We start from the raw sequence: 21,216 nt of genomic DNA, 5'->3' as shown, positions 1-21,216 counted from the left end.
AAACAGTACCAGGGACTGTTTTATAAATTAATTTGACCGATGCTATAGCTATCGAGATTAATGATTTTCTGTACAGGGTACAAGAGACTAAATCTAAAATCCATGCGGTTTCAGTCTTAGCAATATATCCAAAATCCTGACACAATTCAAAAACTACTATATAGGTCCATATACTATAACCAATTTGTAGATAATAGTTGTAAAAGAATACTAACTGAGATTGCTCGAAACAGTTTTTAATTTTGCTCTGGAAGGTCAATTTTCCTCACAATAAAGTCATTTTATAGCGGCTTAGTCTGTTTCCTCATGTTCAAATTTACATTCTGATTTCTTCTGTAGCCGTCAAGTACGAACCCTTCAAACGCTGCCATGTTTTTGAAACAAAGGCAGGCTATTGTCGTTGTTTAAAACGCTGAAAAACTCGATGTCTTTGTTCAGGAATAGTAGTGATGACACGATTTTCAAGATTATCACTGTGGCGGTATCATGAATAATATGAGCGCTGCCGTTTTCCTTTTAAACCAGCTAGATATTCTAAGAAATCCTTTAGCAAACATCCCATGATGAAACGACTATCCATTTTGGATAAGTAGCAATGAAACATTTACGTCGATGATCTCTCCGGCGACCATAAAATACCACCAGCTAGACAACGAAGTACGTTTTGTGGTGAAACCTCTTGTCCATATGATTTTTAGTTCAATATGAGTAGCGATAATAGATAATAAGATTTTCAAGATGGCTGACTTGACGGCCATATCCTCAGTCCTTCATTACATAGGCCAAACTATACCGAATCATAAGTCTGTAGCGAAAACCCCATCATGATGTGTCCATCCATTCAGAAGACGTATGGATATCAAGACCTTCAAGATGACTGGTATGATAGCCATATCGGAAGACCGAGAAGGGCAATTATTTATTTAAGACACATTAGATCATAGGTGAATGTATGTGTGTATATGCGTGTGTTTGTGTGTAAATTTTCATAGGAATCTACCAAGTAGAAACGATTCTGAAGATGGCCTTTGTAACAACCATAAAATACCACCAACTAGACAACATAGGACGTTTTGTGGTGAAAACCCATGTCAATATGATTTTTTTGTTCAGTAGGATTAGCGATAATAAGATTTTCAAGATGGCTAACGTGATGGCCATATCCTCATTCCTTCATTACATAGGCCAAACTATACCGAATCAGAAATCTTTAGTGAAAACCCCATCATGATGTGTCCATTCATTCAGAAGACGTATGGATATCAAGACCTTCAAGATGACTGGTATGATAGCCATATTGGATGTACGAGAGGGGCAATTTTTATTTATGACAAAATAGACCATGTGTGTGGGGTGGGGGTGGGTGTGTGTGGGTGTGTGAGTGGGTGTAAAGTTTCATTGGAATCTAAAATATATTTTCGGAGTAGCGATAACAAAATTGTGCTAACGGACAGACTGACACCAATAATAATAATAATAACAGTAATAATAATAATAACCTTTATTAACACTACCGTGTTAAATTATGTCATGAAAGACCATTGTGTCATGTGTTTGTCATGAAGGAGTTCTTAAAGGAAGGTGCTGAAACATCAAAGGAAGTTTTGAACAGGTTGGTTTTCGACCAAGGAATCTGCAGTTCATTTTTAGTTGTTGATCTAAAATTACGCTCAGTATTTGAGGATCTTTGCTCAGTTTGGCTGGAAATATAATCTTATATGCGAGGATTCCTTTAAAATAAATAATACATTTTTGTATAAGTAGCCATTGTATACGTAAGACCTTTAAATAAAAAATGATTATTTGGGAGACCCTTTTCCAAAGTGTTTCTGTTCTGGATAGATTATAAGTTAATGTGTTTCCATACATGATACAGCTGTAGTCTATCAAAGTTAGTAGATATCCGGAAAATCAAAGTTCAAATGACTGAGTAAGTAGAAAGTTCGACTAATTTTAACAGAGTTATTCTGTTGATGACCGTTGCACATAATATGATCGATATGTGTATTCCACTTGATATGTTGATCAATGTAGATAGAAGACCATTCTGATTTTAAATACTAGACAAGTGTGAGCTATATTGAGTATGCAATACATCCATGGGAATAATTTCATACATTTCGTTTTAGAGGCAACAGTATATAAACGAAGTGGGCCTAATACAGATCCATGAGGATCACCACGTAACATATGACATGAAGTAAATTTGTCGATGGAAATAACTTGGGTTCTTGTAGCGAGATAAAAGAAATTGAGTTTGAAGAAATCTTATGGGCCTGTGTTGTTTTAATGATCACAACCAAATTAGAATGTTTTTCAAAATCAATGGAAATTGCATCAGTAAGTTCCCTTGATTACATCGCTAGTAGCCACTGGTCTCTAAGTTTTCTCATGTAATTTGACATAAATGTTTCTGTAGACGAAACTGGTTATTATTTATGAAGGAATTTATACTTATTAAGATATCCAGATGATGCTTGCTGATACGTTTATCATGCCGACATGTTTGTTTTTTTTCTCAATATTTTTGAAAGTACAGATAGAACATATATTGGTCGGGAGATTTATGTTTTATTCTTTCCATTTCCATTATGAATTGCCAATACGTTTGCTAACTTCAATAAATTTACAGGAAGTGATGCAACAGAAAAGTACTTCTTTCACCTACTCAAAGATTGATATAGCCGAAATTTTCAGACTTTTGTAGTGAATTACATCTAGACTAGGTGATTTGTTAGGGCCACATTGCTAGTTTAGGTCTTTGTGTTTATCCAATCAATTTTCATTTTCCGTTTGGACTGTTGTAACAACATAAGTATCGTCAGTGGAAGTCCCAATGTCAAATATTTTATGTATTTCACCAGATTGAAGAACTAATGGTTTGCACTTATTTCCAATAGAAGAAATTCTTTTAGAATAATTTTTAATTTTCGCATTGCGTATTTGTAACATCAGTTGTTCAACTTTGATTAGTTCTTGCAGTTATGCGACCCAGTTTGACTACTGTGACAAATGCAACGTCCATCTCTGGACCCCACAGACAACAGAACAAGAATGTTTCCAAAAATTATAGCAGTAAGTCTTAGAGAAAAAAAGCAGGATTCGTTTGTCTAAAGACTGCACTTGTTAAAAGATTTTACCATGGAGCAGCAATATAAAAGTAACGTTGTGTGTCAATATTGGCATTACAATTTAAACAAAAAGAATCTTGAAAATAACATTTTTTTTTTTGCCTCTGAACTCGGTTGGACAAGGCAAGCTCATGTTTGGCTGTGTGTATTATAATCACATTGAAAACATTATTTTTAATATTCATGAATATTTTGTCTACACTACTTTGGAAATCGACAACAAATGTAAAATCTATAGTAGGTGGCCTAGAATCTATAATTTCAATACTACTACTGCTAATGACGATACCATACTGCAATGTGTTAAGTCAACCGCTTTATCGTATGGTCTGAGCTCCAGAACACTTGTTAGCTAGGCATTCTTTGTTGAGGTATTCGCGGAGTCCATTGCATAGCCGTTGTGTTGCTAAGGTAAGACAATCTAAATATTCAAAATATTTTCATTTCAAATATAAATATCGATTTCTCTTAACAAAGACGAGAAAGTGGAAGGGAAGAAAACAATACGAAGATAAATTGTTCGTATTTATCTTAGAGATGAGTATCCGATACCTTTTCTCAATATACGTTATTGCAAAATACGGGATGTGTTGTAACCCTGGCTTCTATTGTATTTAAGTTGAGCCAATGTCCTTCACACTCCCCTTGGTAACTCTTAAAATATAATTCCAAAATGTATTTGCCGTTACATTTAAAATTTCATTAACAAATTTATTTTTTAATTAACAACTTTTGCTTCAAAAAGATATTTCTTTAACTTTGGTTGAAAAGTCTGAAAGATAAACCTTTATTTTTTCTTATTCTTCCAAAATATAAAAATGTTCCAATTATTTATCATAATTCATGCTGACAATTGTCAGACTATATCCAAATCAATTCAGTCATTTTCAAATGTAAAGTTAATCGATCAGCCATTGTCTGCAAATGAGAGAAACGGAATGAAATCGGAAATAGAACTAAATAAATGATTGTAGAAAGACAATATACATGCATATCCATATTATTTTATCTTGCATCATTCATGAAACAGAAATTGGGAATCATCAGTACTGATACGGGATAAATGGGGGACAATGGGAGTTTCCATTGAAAAGAGACAAACTATTTGTATGGACAATGGGAAATTTAACGTGAGTGACATCATGGGGTTTATAGCGACAAATGAGTTTATAGGGTCAGAAGCAATTTATAGGCACAAAATGGTTACGGAAACCAAAAAACCCAAACAAACAAAATAATTACAACACAAAGACAATTTTATTTCGGTAAACAAGAGTAAACGAGTATATCTTTTCGAGACATTCTAGTGGCCCTGGGAAAGGCCGTTGAGATTCTTCTTGACTTTCTTTTATATTTCCTTCAGCTTTTCAACCGTCTTCTCAGTTTTTGGAGGAAATTCATCTTGTTCTTACCATCCCTGTTTCCATCCTCAGGCATATAGTCTGGATAGCCTATCCTCCTAAATTTGTTACAAGCCCTTGGTTCTTTCTAGGGCTGACAGTTGTTGTCACATGGTACTGGGTGACTTGGTAACTCCAATATTCTTATGTTGTTTTCTAAAAGATATTCCACATCCACCATCCACTACCAAGCTTCATGTAAATCAATCACTGACATAAGTTTAGTGTTGTCGAGTCAACAAGGGTGACCGACGGACAAGTGTGTATCTTAATAAACTGAAGCACGGACGTGAAGGAAAACGTCAACTCACACAAAACCACATTTTACATACAAAACATCAAAAACGAGATAGTAGCGAGGACTAAAAAGAAACTCTTTCAACTGCATTTTACAAAGATATACAAACACACTATACAACACCTACTATACAAAGAAAAATATTTTTTATAAAGTTTAAATACAATTAAACAACCAATCTACACAATACCCCATCATACAAATAAGGGTAGTAAGTGTTAATAATCACACCACTAAACCCTCATATGCAGACCCTCATATTCAGACATACCAAACACACACTTTCACACATGCAAAGTGAGTGTTTATAGACCCACATTAACCCCTCACATACAAACACACTCAGAAGGGAAAACAAATTGTTGTGCGGGAAAACTCATACATACACAAAGAAACACGTCCATACACAAATATCTTGGCAAACTGATAAGTCTCTCTTTTCTGGAGATCTTTGGGCTCTGACAAGGCCCAGGTTTATTTTCCTCAGTGAACCCGATTCATGCCCGCATCTCCCAGGCTTAACACCACAAACACATCGTAGCCTCCATCTATCTCCACCACAACAAATAATGGTGATTGGGAGTGCTGAGGGGCTTTCAGTGGCCTCAGAATTTCATTCTTCCGTTTAGTGATTGTGAAGACTCCTTCCCTCTGAATTATACGATGTCCTTGTGGGTGTTGTGGTAATTGTTATTCTCATCGCTGAGGCTCCAACTCTTGCCGCTGACGCTCCAGCTCCAGGTCCCAGTTTTGTATTGGAGGGACAGCGACCATTATTTGTGGCAGTTGGTGCGATTTTGCTGGTGCCTTTACCACAGGCTAGATTTGACAGGTCTGTCGCCTTATGCGATGAAGCAGTATCTTTTTCTCGTGTCATCTTCTTTCTTCTTTCTTGGAATGTTTTGCCCTAGAAAGTCGTTTTCTCTTCTCAGCTTCCATATTATCTACATGGCCAGTTCGTTAAGGACTCGGCGAGCATATTCCAGCTGCATCTTTAGTTGTAACAGTTTCTGTATACGGCTCATTCATTGTACGTTGACTAGTCAACAATGGGTAGACAGACTGAATTGACTTTACTTGAATTAAGTTCCGTTTTGCCCATCTGGCGTGCACGACCATCTTGTGTCCACACAGTGGACTAATTCATTGATTGTGCGGAAGGGAATCAGAGTTACGCTCTCACACCATTTATGCATACTAAGTATGCAGCTTAAATTAGTCAGATTTAGTCATTTAGTCATTTAGAATGAGTGGGAATTGAACCACACATGCACAACCATTATAATATAGTGTGTGTATCGCACATAAGAAGCCCGGTGAGGATTAAAACCACACACATGGTGCCACTCTGGTCCCATGCGCGCAAAAACCTTTCGGATGATATGACTACTAGACGAGTGGGAATTGGCCAAATACTTCTCTGTGCATGTCTGAGAATGGAAAAGTCAATAATGTGTAAGCCACCTGTGCAATCAGGTCAATCAGTTATAGTTAAAACAAATCAATATTTATTCATTCAATTTTAAATTTAGAGTACAACGTGTACATTGATTTCCTAAATTTAACCCAAGATTCTGAGTCCTAGTGAGTCCTAGTAACTTGTAACAAATTTTGTATCATCCAATATATGAAAATCAAAGATCTATACATTTTGACGTTGGTATACAAGGATCAAATCAATAACTTCAAAATAATATAAAATTGTTCAAAGGGTTTTTAGTAACAAACAGGCAATCGTTGTATTAATTGATTGGTTTCAGTGCCACGAGATCTTCTTCGAACGTCGATACACTTAAGCCGGCATAAATTGCATCACAATAGCAGCTGTTTTCCATCGTTTCTCCGGCGCTGTCACCGTAAACAATAGTAAAAATTCGTTGAGACTGGCTTCCGAGACACGGGTACGGATTTGTGGACTTTTTATCAACAGATGCCGTACAGGGCTCAAATCAATTTGACTGGAAGGTGAGACGGAAAGTAGGTTCTGTAGACGACTATGAGTATAAGAGGTTTTTCATAGTGTTTAAAGCCGATAGTGACGTGTAAACGATTTACCCTCCTTTTGGCACTAGTCGTGAAACAGGTAGGTACACAATCGCAAATAATCGAGTATGATGGGATTTAAATCTACGAGTAAATACCCACGAAGTGTCTGAGTGGCATCGTCAGCCAATGAGTTTATAATTGTTTGGCTAACACTTAGACTTGAGAATTATATCTGGGACTTTTCAACAAATATATTGTTGAAACAAAGTTTAGGTAAGGTAAATGATACTGGCACTACGATGACACCCTTTTCGTGTAAACCAAAGTTTAATTTCTTCATCTCCTTCTCCTAACATGTAAAAGGTCACCAGGTGTGTTTGTTGACTCGCGTCAGAAAAGATCCAAAAGTCTTCCACAAGGACGATGAATTCTCAAGGACTTTCTCGAATGAGGCTATATGCCAGAAGAGTCCGTCACAGGGGAAAACAAATTCTGGACATCAGTATCGTTGTCGACATTGACACGAATGAAAAGCCAATCCGGGCGAAAAATTAGAGACTGTCAATAGTGTAGAGACTCAAAGATGAACGAAGTGTGAGAGCGGTACCAAGCATAGAAAGCTTCTCGTTCTTTGGTGCGCATATTATAAATAGTATTTCAGTGCTTTGTTCCTAATAGCAATTTAAAAGAGACTGTCCCTAGTATCCCAAGAAAATGTGAGCCATCGACTGGCACAACCAGGGTAACCGGGGATATGTCCCCGGGGCCCGGGACCATACGAGAGCCCGGACCAAACAACACTTTTTTATTTTTTTAAAGAATATTTTTGTTTGAACAAGAACAAGGAGAGGACTGGGTGTTTCTTAGCCCAGGGCCCTTCATCGCCCTCTACGCCCGAGGTACAACGATGGCAGTCTCCCCAACGTTCAACGTCCCCTTGGCTCCACGCATCGTTAATTGGGTCTAAGATCCATTAGGCGAGGTCTGGGATATCGAGACCTCAAAACACCAGAGGTCCGCGGGCCACTTGAGGTTGCTTTACAACGCGTAGCGTAGAGCCAAGACGTCTTGCAAAATTTCAGTTATACCGCATGTCGTGTCTTTGGATAGCCTGCCTACTGTATCAGTTCTGCTCCTGTTTTCCTGTGTGGCTTCGTCCGATCTTGACTATGGTTGAAGCTGGACTTGATCGTTGTTAACTTGGACGATGCTGCGTTTGTTATTGCACGGTTCGTCCACCAGTGACACTTTTCTGTGTCCGCCCCGTCTCGGAGCGGATACGTGGGTCAAATAAAGTGTCGTTTTGCCATCAGTAATGTGAACTTGATTCCGGCATTCCTGAAAGTATTAAATCTTCTCGATGACTTTAGAAGGTGTCAATTCTGTTTGCTACTCAATTCGATCCAGTCGGGTGACATCAAACTGTCGCGATAAATAGAGAGTCTCAAACGATTGTCTTCTTTGGCTTGGTAAAATCGTTTCAGTGTGGTTAACAAGGAATCCCGCAAATCTCGTGATGAAACCTGATACCTCGAGCGGGACTTCGAACTTGAAACCTTTAAACTGGAGGAGTGTTTCCCGTTTCTCAAATGAGGTAATACTTTTCAAGTGCTACTGGCCGACTTTCGCTGGTGGTAAGCTCTCTTAATCTGGGAGCAGACGTGGAAGGCGTTGATTCAGGTTCACTTATGTCGTCTTCGAAATCGCTATCATGGATTTGAGCAAAGACTTCAGCTCGTGTGCGAAGTGGTATGCCACGTTGTGGCCTCTTATTTTATTATTGTCTCTCACTGAAATCGTTCGATCGTTTCATCCTGATTTGAATCTTCTCTTTGACTAGATTTTACACGCAGATGGTCCCTATATAATGGGTTAATGTCCTAAAGTCAGAGTATTCATTCAGCACTCAAGCAGTCAAGATGGAAGAGTAAAAGAAATTTACCCTTCTAGTCAGAGATTTGGTACAATAGACCTGTATTGTAATCAGAAACGTAGAGTCATTTAAAAGTTTACTTCAGAAAAGACGAAGAACTATTACTCAGGAGACTTGCTGTATCTGTCAGGAGAAAAGACACTGAACTGCAGAATATCCACAACGTCAAAGGAAGACAGGAGAAAAGAGAGACAAAGATTGAGATTCCTGCTATCATTGTGAGGATAAAGGGCGTAGTTGTCAGAATGCCCTACGAAAAGGTGAAACAAAGTAAAACGAGGAGGAAAAGAAGATGTCTTTCAAAAATGAAAAAGAAAAAACCCCAAAGAGTAGAAAAACCCATAACCAGTTCAGAAAGGAAACACACACAGATTGTGAAAAGAAAGTGAAGTCGAAGAAGAACCTGTACCAGTGAAGAAATACAAATGGAAAGAGAGAGGGAGAGAGAGTGAAAGAAGAAGACAAATTACTTTTTGTGTTGTGTCTTGAAATATGCATTGTGATTTTCAAAAGGAGAGAATGTATCAGAAAAAAATGTAAGTCCCTCTTGGACATGATTTTTGTATAAGGACCTACACTCATACACGTAGTTTGTTCAAACATTATGACAAAATGGATTTAAGTTTTACTTCATTTGGCAATCTTTGAGTAGTCTCTATTTTCTAAAGAATTCAGTGGCCCTGAAAAGAACCGTTAGGTATTTGTTTTTTAACAAACGCATGAGCTGGATAAGATGAGCTTTAACTGTCTTATACTCTTGCCACGGCAAAGGACAACATCTTCACCAAATACTGTAGATGATTTGATAGTGATTGCTGCTGCTGATGGCCTCTCATGGATAATCTTCATAGAGGATTGGTGACTGAGTTGGAATGTTTGGCCCGAGAAAGTCGTTTTCTCTTCGGGAGAGTTAAAGAAGTCTGATATATTTGTCTCAGATACCTTAAAACTGTGACAAAACTATCTAGTAGTCACCGTTTAACTTTCACCGTCCTTCTTCTCTTGCATTTTCTCTTCTCTCCTTCTTCCTCTCATTTCACACTTCCTCATCTTTCTGCTCTTGTTGAATGACAGAAGTTTTTCTGCTTCTTTCCGCTTTTGTAGAAATTTATCTAATTCTTCTTTATGTCTTTGTCAAAAATTGTCTACCTGAGTTCAGGAACAAGAAGGTGCTGGTGCCGATACAATTTCTTGGGAACAAAAAAATTGATTAGATCCAAATTAAAATCATTCTCTTCTGCACGTATAACCATGGTTGTTTTGGTAGCTGCCGTACCTTCACTCCTCGTCAGCCCAATACATGATCTTCTTAGTTTCCGCCATTCTCAAACTTTGTCGCATCAACTCATGGAGAACAGACGCTAGCTGTACTACATAGTGCATGTGAGGTCACATGTAGCTCTCTTCCGATTGGAAGAGACACTCCTCTCTATGACTGAATTTTGTAACGCGCGTTCGGACTGGTGAAACATGTCATTCCCTTTCTATCCGACCTTAGACTATAAATACCACTGGCTCGCCTCGTGAATTCATCTGTTCTCATGATAAGACGTGGAAAAATGTTGTCTTCCCTAATTTCACGAAAGCTTTTCAGCCCGGATAACTCTAACAGCTATCACGAAGATAACAGATATGGCAACTTGGAAAAGAATGATTAATGTGGAGAGGCAAGGCTGTCTGAAGAAAGTCTTGATGTACGGTCCCGCTCTCAAATAAAGTTTAAGGAAGAGAAGACCAGTGCAATGCTCGGTGTGTTTACATTCTTTAGTAAACAATCCCCAACGGCAATTTTCAGGGTCAATCCTATGCCTCGAAAAGATATATGGTAGGCTATTATGATATGTTAGGTTCTATGGTATCGTGGTATCCCATTTTTCTGCATAGAATCGGCTTTTGTGTACTTATCTTATATACATTACATGATCAGAAGTTACTAGTTCTGCATCACCACTTGATTTTGAGAAAATGTTGGAATTGCTGACGAGCATATTATGTTAAATAACCACCATGAATATCAGTGTTTGCAAATAAGGCCCGAACATCATGTTCTCATATGGAACCTATATCAACTTAAAACTACTATCACTGTAACAAATCATGCATTCATTTTGTCGTTTGACACTGTCCAATTTGGTTATTAGAAACACCGAAATACGCTCCAAAACCGAAATACACCGAAATACACAATTATTTACAGATTTTGGGTGTATATATTGGTGTACAGCCTGATATTATGATTTGTATGAATAGAGCTATAACTAGAAAAGAATAACAATCCTTTAAAAATCACTGAATTCAAATTTTATTTTGCTTTTTTATCATTATTCAAACACATACAAAGTATAATAAATTTATTTTTATGAGTATTATGGTACACATATGTGTATTTCGGTGTGTAATTTGGTGTATTTCAGTTTTTCTAGTAACACTGTCAAACGATGTTATGGAAAAATTAGATTACATGAGTACCGTATTTATTAAGAAACAATCTGAATTATGTATGGTTTTTTATTTTCTGGTGGATTTCGCAAATGACAGGCTTGAAAACTGTGTTGTCCACCATTTATTACTTTTAAATGAAACAATGGGAATTGATTAAAAAGTCTCAGGTCGTCATGTACTTTCATATTCATGTTGGTTGTCAATTATCAGCAACCATCCCGGCGCTACCCTCCCCGTCACATGCTTACAGATGAATTTCTTTACTTCTCTCTGATAGGTTTATGTTGGAAGGCACAGGTGACAGAATGAGTTCCATGGAAGTAGCTTCCATGTCGGTTTACACTTGGTACAACATATGATAAAGTTCTCAACAATAGGACAAGTATATGCAATCGCAAACATATTTTTTCCGTATTACCACTATATCAGAATAACACAACATTCTTACCCTGGAATCTGCATGGCGTATGTTTATCTATCGTTTCCTGAAGTCATCTGATTTAAACTGCAAATTAAATTCATTATAATATAATGCAGATAACAACAAATAGACGTATAATATCTTGATTGTCATTGTTTTTATCTACTTATTCTCCGATTGCAAACTTGAAGACCCACGACACCATAGCATTTCGGTATACTCTTCTACTCTTGTCAAATTTGTTTTTCTCTTAGTGTTTTATTTTTTCTTCTTTGTGTATGTTTTGTTTATACCCATAATTCCTTTTGTCCTTTTAATATGCATATGTCCTTACAAACCCCTTTGTCGCTATAAGCACCATGACGTCACCCATGTTAAATTACCCATGCTCCCCATAATTGTTTTACCTTTCTTCGATGGAATCTCCCGTTCTCCCCCAAGTATAAAAAATTACTACCATCCTCTACCGAAAGTTTATAATACTAGATTTCCCATCGTAACACTTAGCAAACAATAAATAAATAAATAAATACATTGTTAAACAAACACCCTCTTCTAAACAACCAACCACTGGAAAAACTGAATGAAATATTGTTTCAAAACAAACAAAATATATGACTACAATTTCAAAACATAAATTTAACACGACTAATATGTAAATTAGTTATAGACAATTTTAACACAATGTAAAGAAGAAACAAATTTTAATAAACAGTCCCATCGGGGACACAACTCTTGATCTTTCCAGTATCTATCTCTATAGGAATTATTCCCCGTTAAGTTTACATTATTGGTGTCTCTGTACATGGTAGATAACACATAAAACAAAACAAACCAAAAATTAAATCTTCAAGCTAAAGTTTAAATTAAACTTTTAAAAAAACGTCATGGCCTTGAATCGTATTGTGATTCATATGAAACGCTTCTCCACAGTTTAGTCTTTGAAAGAAGAAAAAACCTAAACAGTTTTTTCAATGTGTAATGATATGACATTCATAGTATTGATTTTTCAAGACAACAATATGTAATCTAATTGGAAATATAAAATGATATATTAACACAAACACATAGGTACTTTTTAATTATTGTCTATGATGCATTATACATTCTTATAAATTTCTAAGAAAGGTAGACATAGACAACTTGTAAACTTTAGATACTTTGGACGTTTTCAAATATACAAAACATAAAAAATAACCTTATTTTGATATAGTCTAAATGGCATCGACTGATTAGAACTCTCAGCTGGATGGGCATCGATACAATGAATTTTGATTGTGCCTATAAAAAATCTCATAATAGCAAATTTCCGATGGTATCTGAAATCTGCTTATCTGAATTTGTTTTAATTTAATCATGAGCGATATCTGAGCAGAATAGTAAGATGATAAAGTGTTTCGTTCATTTGGCTACCTGTTGTTTCAACAACCAATTGGACTATTGATATATGCTCATCTTATCCAGCTCTCAAATTCACGCACCTGTTCTCTAATCTGCTTAGTCACCATCTGGTTCATTGAGAGGCCATATTAATGAACATATCTTGTTCACAACAAAGACACAAATTTGCATTGCTGAGATTCAACATTTGTGATTTTAGAACATCTATAGATATGTTCAAATTTCTTAAACATCATGAACAGATGCAATATATCTCATTGTTTGAACAAGGATTAAACATTTCATGTTAGCTATGTACTGGATGAGAAGAGAAAAAGAACCAGTTATTAGGGTTATTAAAGCTTGGTTAACGTCGCTTGTATAGGGTCTAAAAGACAAAGTAGCGTCTATCCTGTATCATGTCTGCTTGTAAACCTGTAGTAGTCACGTGGCGCAAAGAAACATGTTTAAAAAAGTAAGACGAAGATGTGGCTTCGTGATAACCTCTAGAAAAAGCTTATGTCTGTATGCTGTCCCACATAATATAATTATGTTGTCCCACATCCTGTCTGTATGCTGTCTCACATCATGTATATATGTTGTCCCATATCATATGAAGCAGATTTCCAAAACAAACATCGAACAGCTTGCAGTTAATTACAAATGACTCTAATCTACTCAACATTTGTATAAAGCCTTTGCTTTCAAAAGTAAGGTAAGATGGATGGATTTTCAAAGAATATCTTGTTCAGGCCACCAGAATATGTCCCCATCTTGAAAAGAAGGTATACCTTGCCACGTCATATTTTCATGACACTTTAGTAGATGGATGAAATCGAAACATTTTATACAATTGCTAAGCCTATAAGTTTCCTAGTCCATAAATATATGAGGTAAGTAGCGAAATGTTCCTCAACCATTTCTTTTGAAAGAAATTCACCAAAACAATAAGGAAAATGAATCTACTCGCTTTGAGACATGAATTGTTAGGATATATTTTCTCACTAAATAGAAAGATTCCAAAAACAGATTAGAATTCAAACCTTTCTATTTTTATTACTGTTTGTAGGACGATTCCCGTACCTAAACGGATTAGAATTCAAACTTTTCAATTTTTATCAATGTACGGTTTTGAGGTTTCTTGTTTTGTAATACAATACCGACAGTGAACACGTATTGACAGCGTACTTTGTTCATAGTTTTGTCTTTACATAAATTAGGTAGCTGATGAAAGTGTGCATTGCTAAAACTCCAACAGCGAATAGCGCATCGAAAACACTGACAGAGCACGTCATTTAGAAAAGTTTAGGTCTCTGTTGTACATGCAGTATATTTTAATGAAGAAGAATGTGTTTTAATGGGAATATACTCATAAGGGGAATTACATCAAATTATTTATATTATTATGGTGTACAGCCATCACTCTTTAATAGGAATTAAAATGGGAACAACTATGATATAAATCAGAGATAACATTTGCAGAGGACACCCAAAGATGAATCAAATTAGCAACACGACAGTTGTCATCAATCAACCCGTTGCACAGGGTCCAAAATTACTCGTTGGGAGCAGGAATGGAACGAGAGACTGGACGACCGGGCTCTTTGGATGCTTTGAGGATTGCGGCTCGAGTGAGTTCCTTAATCATGTAGAATTCTGAATTCGGATAAATTTTCTCCACAATTTCAACTCTTCATACACGTGTTTTCTTTTCCTGCATCAATTAGGCTCTAGTTTTCATTGCTTTAATCAGCAAATGCCTTACATTTCCTAGTATATTTGAATATGTCCAATTACGTAATTGGAAGTGTTATTAAAGTATTTTTCTTAGTGTATGCCAGTAGTATTTTAAACACACACACACACATCCATCCTCAGACTTCGCTGGATTTATTTATTCAGGCTTCCTTTCATCGGTGTATTAGTCGGGCAAGTCAGCCAGTTCAAAGACCATGACCAGCACATAATGCTGTGCATATTTAATTTATATTGTTTGTTTGCTTTTTTCAGTGATTATATTTTATGCGAATCTGTAATTTGTACTTGACCTTTGTCCAGATTCAAGATAATGGTGTACCTGACCAGTGACATTTATTTTCTAAACAACATATTACATTGCTAATATTTTTCTATGAATACAGAATACATATTCAGGTCACTATTAAGAGAAGCATATATTTATACTTCTATCTGAATGTAGGATATTTTGGAAATTCCTAAACTTGTTGACAACTTTGAATGCTTTAGGGAGGAAACTGATCTACAACCAGACTCTGTTATTGCGTATTAGCTTTTGACATAATGTTGTTTACTTTAAAAATTACTCATTCTTTCCGTAACATCTGAAGCAGAATCAGTCTTTATAACAATCAGACACCGGTAATATGATATCGTAATTATCATTTTATCAAATTACGTTTGATTTACATATCCATCAAACTGTCAAATAAACACATTAGCGAAGTGAAATATTGAAATGTCACTATTTCTATATTACACATTGTTTCGTTGTCCGACAATCAATAGAGGTGTAGTCCACTAATCTTGTTATATCTGGTTTAATGGGGATAGGGAAGGGAAGTTTAATTCTTCCAGTTATCGGTTTTTCTTTATAGATTGTTGTTATTCCAAATTTTGTATGATTGTATATGCCTAGAATAGACAGTAATACGTATCAATCCTAGTTGACAATACCTTTGGAGGGGTCAAAACATCCTTAATAGAAAATATATTACAAAGAACATATTCCAGTATGTCTTTGAAGTTGGTATGAATGTCCAGGTAGTGTGTATGCCGACAGATAAATAGGGGGATCAGTCCTTGAGTCGATTGATCAATAGCATGACACATTAGAACAGAGATAGGCACGGATAACTTTAAGCTCACTGCATTGTTGATTTATATTTTTATCTCTGATTTTTTTAGCTTTTATCCATTTCATTACCGTTATTTTTATGACACTAGGATATAACGGTATGAAGCAATTGACACATGTTGTCATACCTTTATCAAATACAAAACACACACACATTTACACCTTGCTATTTAAGAGTGGTGTCATATTTTCATTATCTATTTCCAGTGCACGCTACTCTCATATTGTTTAATTTTAGAAAAAATTGACATGAGTTCCAAAATGATGTATTTCTAAATTACCAATGGATACTCTATATTATAATTTTAGTGTGCATGACCTGCTTTTGCATTGAAATAATGATAACGCAGCTGGCCGTTCGACTGGGAGACTCTGCCTGCATGCCTTGTTTTGTCCCTGGCGCACTTGTTACTATGAGAACCCGGACTCGGACCCTAGGGGACATTAGTGTGAGTATCTAGTGAATAGAGCATGTATTAGATTACCAAAGCACAGTTGAACATCCGATGAATATCAGTATGAAATTGACACAATACTGTTTGAATCAAAACAAAGGCTGCTAAAGAGATTTTCTAATTAATTTCCATGCATTGAAAAATCGCACACTGTTACATTGATGTTGTTCCATTCTACTCAGCTTTGCATGTCCTCCATGTGATATTAATATGGTGATAAGATTATATCAATGACAACAGGACATGCATGTTCCTTTCCAGTTGTTTTAGTCAGACGGCGAAACGAAACAAACTATGATCAAACCTTTCTCTTTTTTTCTTTGCTCTTTTCCGACATTTTAAGAAGGACATTTTATTAATATGTTCTTTAGCTTTATGTGTCATTCTAAATTTGAGCGATGGAATGAATCAAGCTCAGAAGACCGAAGTACCACGGTCCAGGAAGAAATTCGCAGAGGTGAGGATGATGTGAGGTGAGCAGGAGCAGTCCAAATGGGTCCCTAGCAATGTGGATAAGTTGGCATCTGCCAGATAACTCACACGAACAGACCATTGGCAATAGATACCACTGCAAATCGAGTTCCTTCTATGGTTCGTGTACGATCTGTTCCAATTGCCTTCGCAAAATATGTACTGATGGAACCTGACAGATCAGTCCACGTGCCCGTTGTGTTGTACCAGAAAAACGCAACTATCTATAATGCTCTATCCTCATGTCAGATTGTGATACAAATGGAGCTATGATTAGGTCTTGAGAGAGATGGCAGATTTGTTGAGAGAGTACGACAAAAGGTTTTGAACTACAATGCGGCCAGGAGCCCGGTTTATTGAATTCGTTAGATAGTGACAAATAAAACCTGTAACATCAAGCATTGCTGGAGTATTCCATGAGGCGAAGCATGGACGATGAAAGCAAAAATGGGGCTAAAACCCATATTCCAGGAAGTTATGCAGACATCACTTCTTCCAGATATCGTCATATCATGTCAGACTGCAACATGGATCGTCTTGGTAGAACTAATCATCCCATGGGAAAACGAATGGAAGAGGCATATGAAACGAAGACGCAGAAGGACGAGTAATTAATAGAGAGCTTTCCGGTGAAAGTAGGATGCGGGGATATTCTTTCACAGTCGACCTGGAGGATGCTCAGTGCACTAGGAATAATAAGAAGAGACCCCAAAACATCGGTGCATTCACTGAGCAGCGCAGCTGAAAGTTCGTCCATTTGTATCTGGCTGTGACTTGAAGAAAGAAACTGGTAGCCAACATATATGGGTAATGTTTGGTCAATACTGTCTAGTGAGCTGATATTAGGGCGTAACACCAGGAAAATGACAAATACCCGGCTGATGACAGGTTCTAACTATGTATATACAAAAACTCGTTTGGTACATTTGTTTTTGGTTCCTTATTATCGAAATAATTTAACGGTTTATTCCAACATTACTGATCGATTCCTGTCATTAGCATATAAACTTATACATGCTGGTACAATTTGCTTTTCACTCTTTTGCTTCAATAAATGTAGACTCATGGAAACATAAAGAATCACGAGACCTTTACTTGTGAAATATCTTCAGTACGTTATGTTTTCAAATATCACAACATCGTTGTGCGACGACTCAAAACCATTAGGTGTTTTAAAACCTAAGAAATAATTTCAAAGTTTTAAAATAAGATTTAAGAGGAACATACAATAGTATGAACTGAATCCAAAATAATCCTTAAAAGTTCTATTCAGGTCTAAAAGAATCGAATGTTCCAAATGAATTGCAGACTCACGAATGTACTGGTCTGCCAAAAGTCCTGATGTATCCAAATGACATTGTCCAGAACATCTTTGAACACTTCACAAAAAATACACATAATACAGATACAGTTACAAATAGTAGATATACAAAACAATTAGTTGTGCAGATTTTGAAAGAGCTACTTCTATCCTGATTTCAAATCATTTCTTTTCTTTCATACACCGAACATTCTCTTGCAAGGCTAAAGCTAATTTCAGTTTATAAACAGGTATAAATTTGCATTTTCTAAATGTGCAGACAAATTGATCATCCAGTGTTCAACCTGTCATTTGAAGAATGGTATAGGTAATCGAGCGGCAAACATCCCGTAACTTCATATTTCATGCATTTAACTTTGTTGCAGGGCTCCATCTGCAAAGACTGGTGTGCTGTGTGTTGCTGCAGGTATTGTGCAGCTTGCCAGATGGACCGAGAGCTTACAGCAATGGGACTCTAACCGACAAAAGAATCTTTCTAACCCAATCTGAATGCAGTGGGTGTTTCTTACAGTGCTCCAAAATGCGACGGCATTATGCGGCAATTATCTACTGTTAGAAAATAAACTTTGATTTTTGTTTTTCTGTTAATTTATATTGCAAAAGATGATCAACTGTATCGATCTTCAAAAAAGAAGACAATATATTACAACTTATTGCTTCTCTTGCTAAAATATTGTGTATGTAACAGAGTGAAACAATAATGTTAAATATACATTAACTCCGCCATCGATTCGTTAGGCCGGAAATTAGCTTTCTATGAGTGTTAGACAACTCGATATTCATTATGTGAAGAAATAAGACGTGTTATCTAAATGGGTGTAATTATTATTCTTATTTGAAGGTTGTAATACAAGTAGTATGCCTAATATATATTCATACTAAATTTGGTGATTTTATAATATGTCTTTCTAATTGATTTGGTATTGATTCTTTCACTTTTTGGATTTTATTACAGTACCCATTCTTATTCGTCTGCAACAACAGGATTTCCAAGCTTATCTAATTTCAAGATTAATGTATTTACCGTTCCTTCAGTACATGCTACAAAACCGTTTATAAATTGTGTCCTTAGTAAAACAGTTTTGCCCTAAATGACGACTGCATTCTTAGTGTTCACAATAGGACCTGAAATCGTGTCTTTATATGGGGCTTGAAAAGGCAGTATTACATTCTCTTTAGTGCTTTTATTTGTCTTTAAAGTTCTATATACACTCACTAAATGAAGCAGCATGCATATGTGAAAGTCATTTAGTGCATCATATGATAATTAGTTAGATGCCAACTTTCGAAAGATGTTTAGTATAGTAACATTAGATAACTGTGACCTACTTTAATAATTGTTTAGCAGAACGCCATCTGACTGATGTCTTTAATGAATTCCAAAGACAGAAGATTCATGTTCAAGCTACTATTGTAAATGTGAAGTACAACCTACTATTGTAAATGTGAAGTACAACCTTCTATCGTAAATGTGAAGTACAACCTACTATTGTAAATGTGAAGCAGAAGCTACTGTTGTATATGTGAAGTACAAGCTCCTATTGTAAATGTGAAGTACAACCTACTATTGTAAATGTGTAGTACAAGCTACTATTGTAAATGTGTAGTACAAACTACTAGTGTAAATGTGAAGTACAAGCTACTAGTGTAAATGTGTAGTACAAGCTACTAGTGTAATGTGAAGTACAAGCTACTAGTGTAAATGTAAAGTACAAGCTACTATTGTAAATGTGAATTACAAGCTACTAGTGTAAATGTGTAGCACAAGCTACTAGTGTAAATGTGAAGCACGCGCTAATATTGTAAATGCGAAGTACATGCTACTATTGTAAATGTGAAGTACACGCTACTATTGTAAATATGAAGTGCATGATACTATTCTAAATGTGAAGTATTTCTGACCATTCCTCTTCTGACCATATGTATTTCTGACACAATTATTAGCAGGGAGGATGATATAATTGTAAGCATGTATGATGGCATAATTATAACCAGGGAGGATAACATAATTATAAACAAGGAGAATGACATAGTTATAAGCAAAGAGGATAACATAATTACTAGCAAGGAAGACGACATAATTGTAAGCAAGGAGGATGACATAATTATAAGCAAGGAGGATGACAAATCTGCATTAAACAATGTCCAGGAAATAAACCTGACTGAAAGTATTATGCATACCCTACAGCTTAAAAAATACATTCTACATGCTAATCTATTCTTGTATTTCACAAGTAGGTCTCATAGTATTACCACATAAATGAACAGGACAACATGATACAATCTTATGACACAATCTTACGACACAATCACTTGGAGGAAAAGCTTACAGTTTAATTGCATGTTTTCGAACTTTGTCGCTGCCTATTGAAAATTAACACAACATTTCTCGCTTTATCATACCGTTTATAAAAGGGGTCTTCTTTTTTTAACAACTCTCTACAAATTGAACATAATACGGTCCAAGATCATGATATGGATTTTACAAGCAAGCTTATTCCTTAATACAATAGATAAAACATGTATGGAGAAAGACCATGTATGTAGCATAAACACATCAAGTTATTTTAACTGCATTGATTCCACAAGTCTCTCTCTCTCTCTCTCTCTCTCTCTCTCTCTCTCTCTCTCTCTCTCGTTCTGCAATTAAATACATTGCAACGTTGAGTTTGTTTAATTGCTGTGTCTTTAATAGTTACATGTAAATATGTTGTCAAAATATTTATTCTTTACAAATTATGATGCAAGGATCTCAGCGTATCATGAATCCAACGAGGATTGTATCATACTCCCCAGTATGGGCATGTAAGTAGTGTATGGAGCCACCGTAGGGTCAAGGGGACTTTAATGTTATAAAAGGGTATATCCACTATAGCGTCAATGGGAATTTAACATGGGAAATTTTAACATGGATGGGACTGTAAAGCGTCAAGGGCAAATGAACATGGATGGGACTGCATAGCGTCAAGGGAAAATGAACATGGGAATATATCGTGGGCCCGTATAGCGTCAGGGGAAAATGAACATGGGAGATGGAGATAACACAGACAAGAGACAAACACTGATACAAAAAGAGAAAAAAACATTGAGAGGCAAGAAAGTC

The 21,216-nt window shown here is 36.1% G+C and overlaps 1 protein-coding gene across 1 annotated transcript; it reads left to right on the top strand.

Moving 5' to 3' along the window:
* The first annotated feature begins 3,438 nt into the window (after window positions 1–3,438).
* On the top strand, window positions 3,439–20,780 carry LOC149786158 (cornifelin homolog). Its single transcript, XM_089976509.1, has 4 exons — window positions 3,439–3,542; window positions 14,474–14,622; window positions 16,176–16,315; window positions 18,479–20,780. Exons 2-4 carry the CDS (start codon window positions 14,487–14,489, stop codon window positions 18,569–18,571), a joined length of 369 nt encoding a protein of 122 aa, XP_089832635.1. The 5' UTR covers window positions 3,439–3,542; window positions 14,474–14,486; the 3' UTR covers window positions 18,572–20,780.
* The last annotated feature ends 436 nt before the right edge of the window (window positions 20,781–21,216 follow it).

The sequence above is a fragment of the Sinohyriopsis cumingii genome, chromosome 12, assembly GCF_028554795.1.
Source record: "Sinohyriopsis cumingii isolate HCF-2022 chromosome 12, ASM2855479v2, whole genome shotgun sequence".
NCBI lineage: Eukaryota > Metazoa > Mollusca > Bivalvia > Unionida > Unionidae > Sinohyriopsis > Sinohyriopsis cumingii.
The sequence above is the reverse complement of the archived record's forward strand: the minus strand, read 5'-3'. Positions and strand labels throughout refer to the sequence as shown.

Bases quoted from the DNA above. Each gene is read 5' to 3' on its own strand.
- LOC149786158 (XM_089976509.1), top strand. From the start codon at position 14,487: ATGAATCAAATTAGCAACACGACAGTTGTCATCAATCAACCCGTTGCA. The intron at 14,623-16,175 runs GTGAGTTCCTTA...TTATAATTTTAG, and splicing joins CTTTGAGGATTGCGGCTCGA to TGTGCATGACCTGCTTTTGC. The intron at 16,316-18,478 runs GTGAGTATCTAG...ACTTTGTTGCAG, and splicing joins GGACCCTAGGGGACATTAGT to GGCTCCATCTGCAAAGACTG.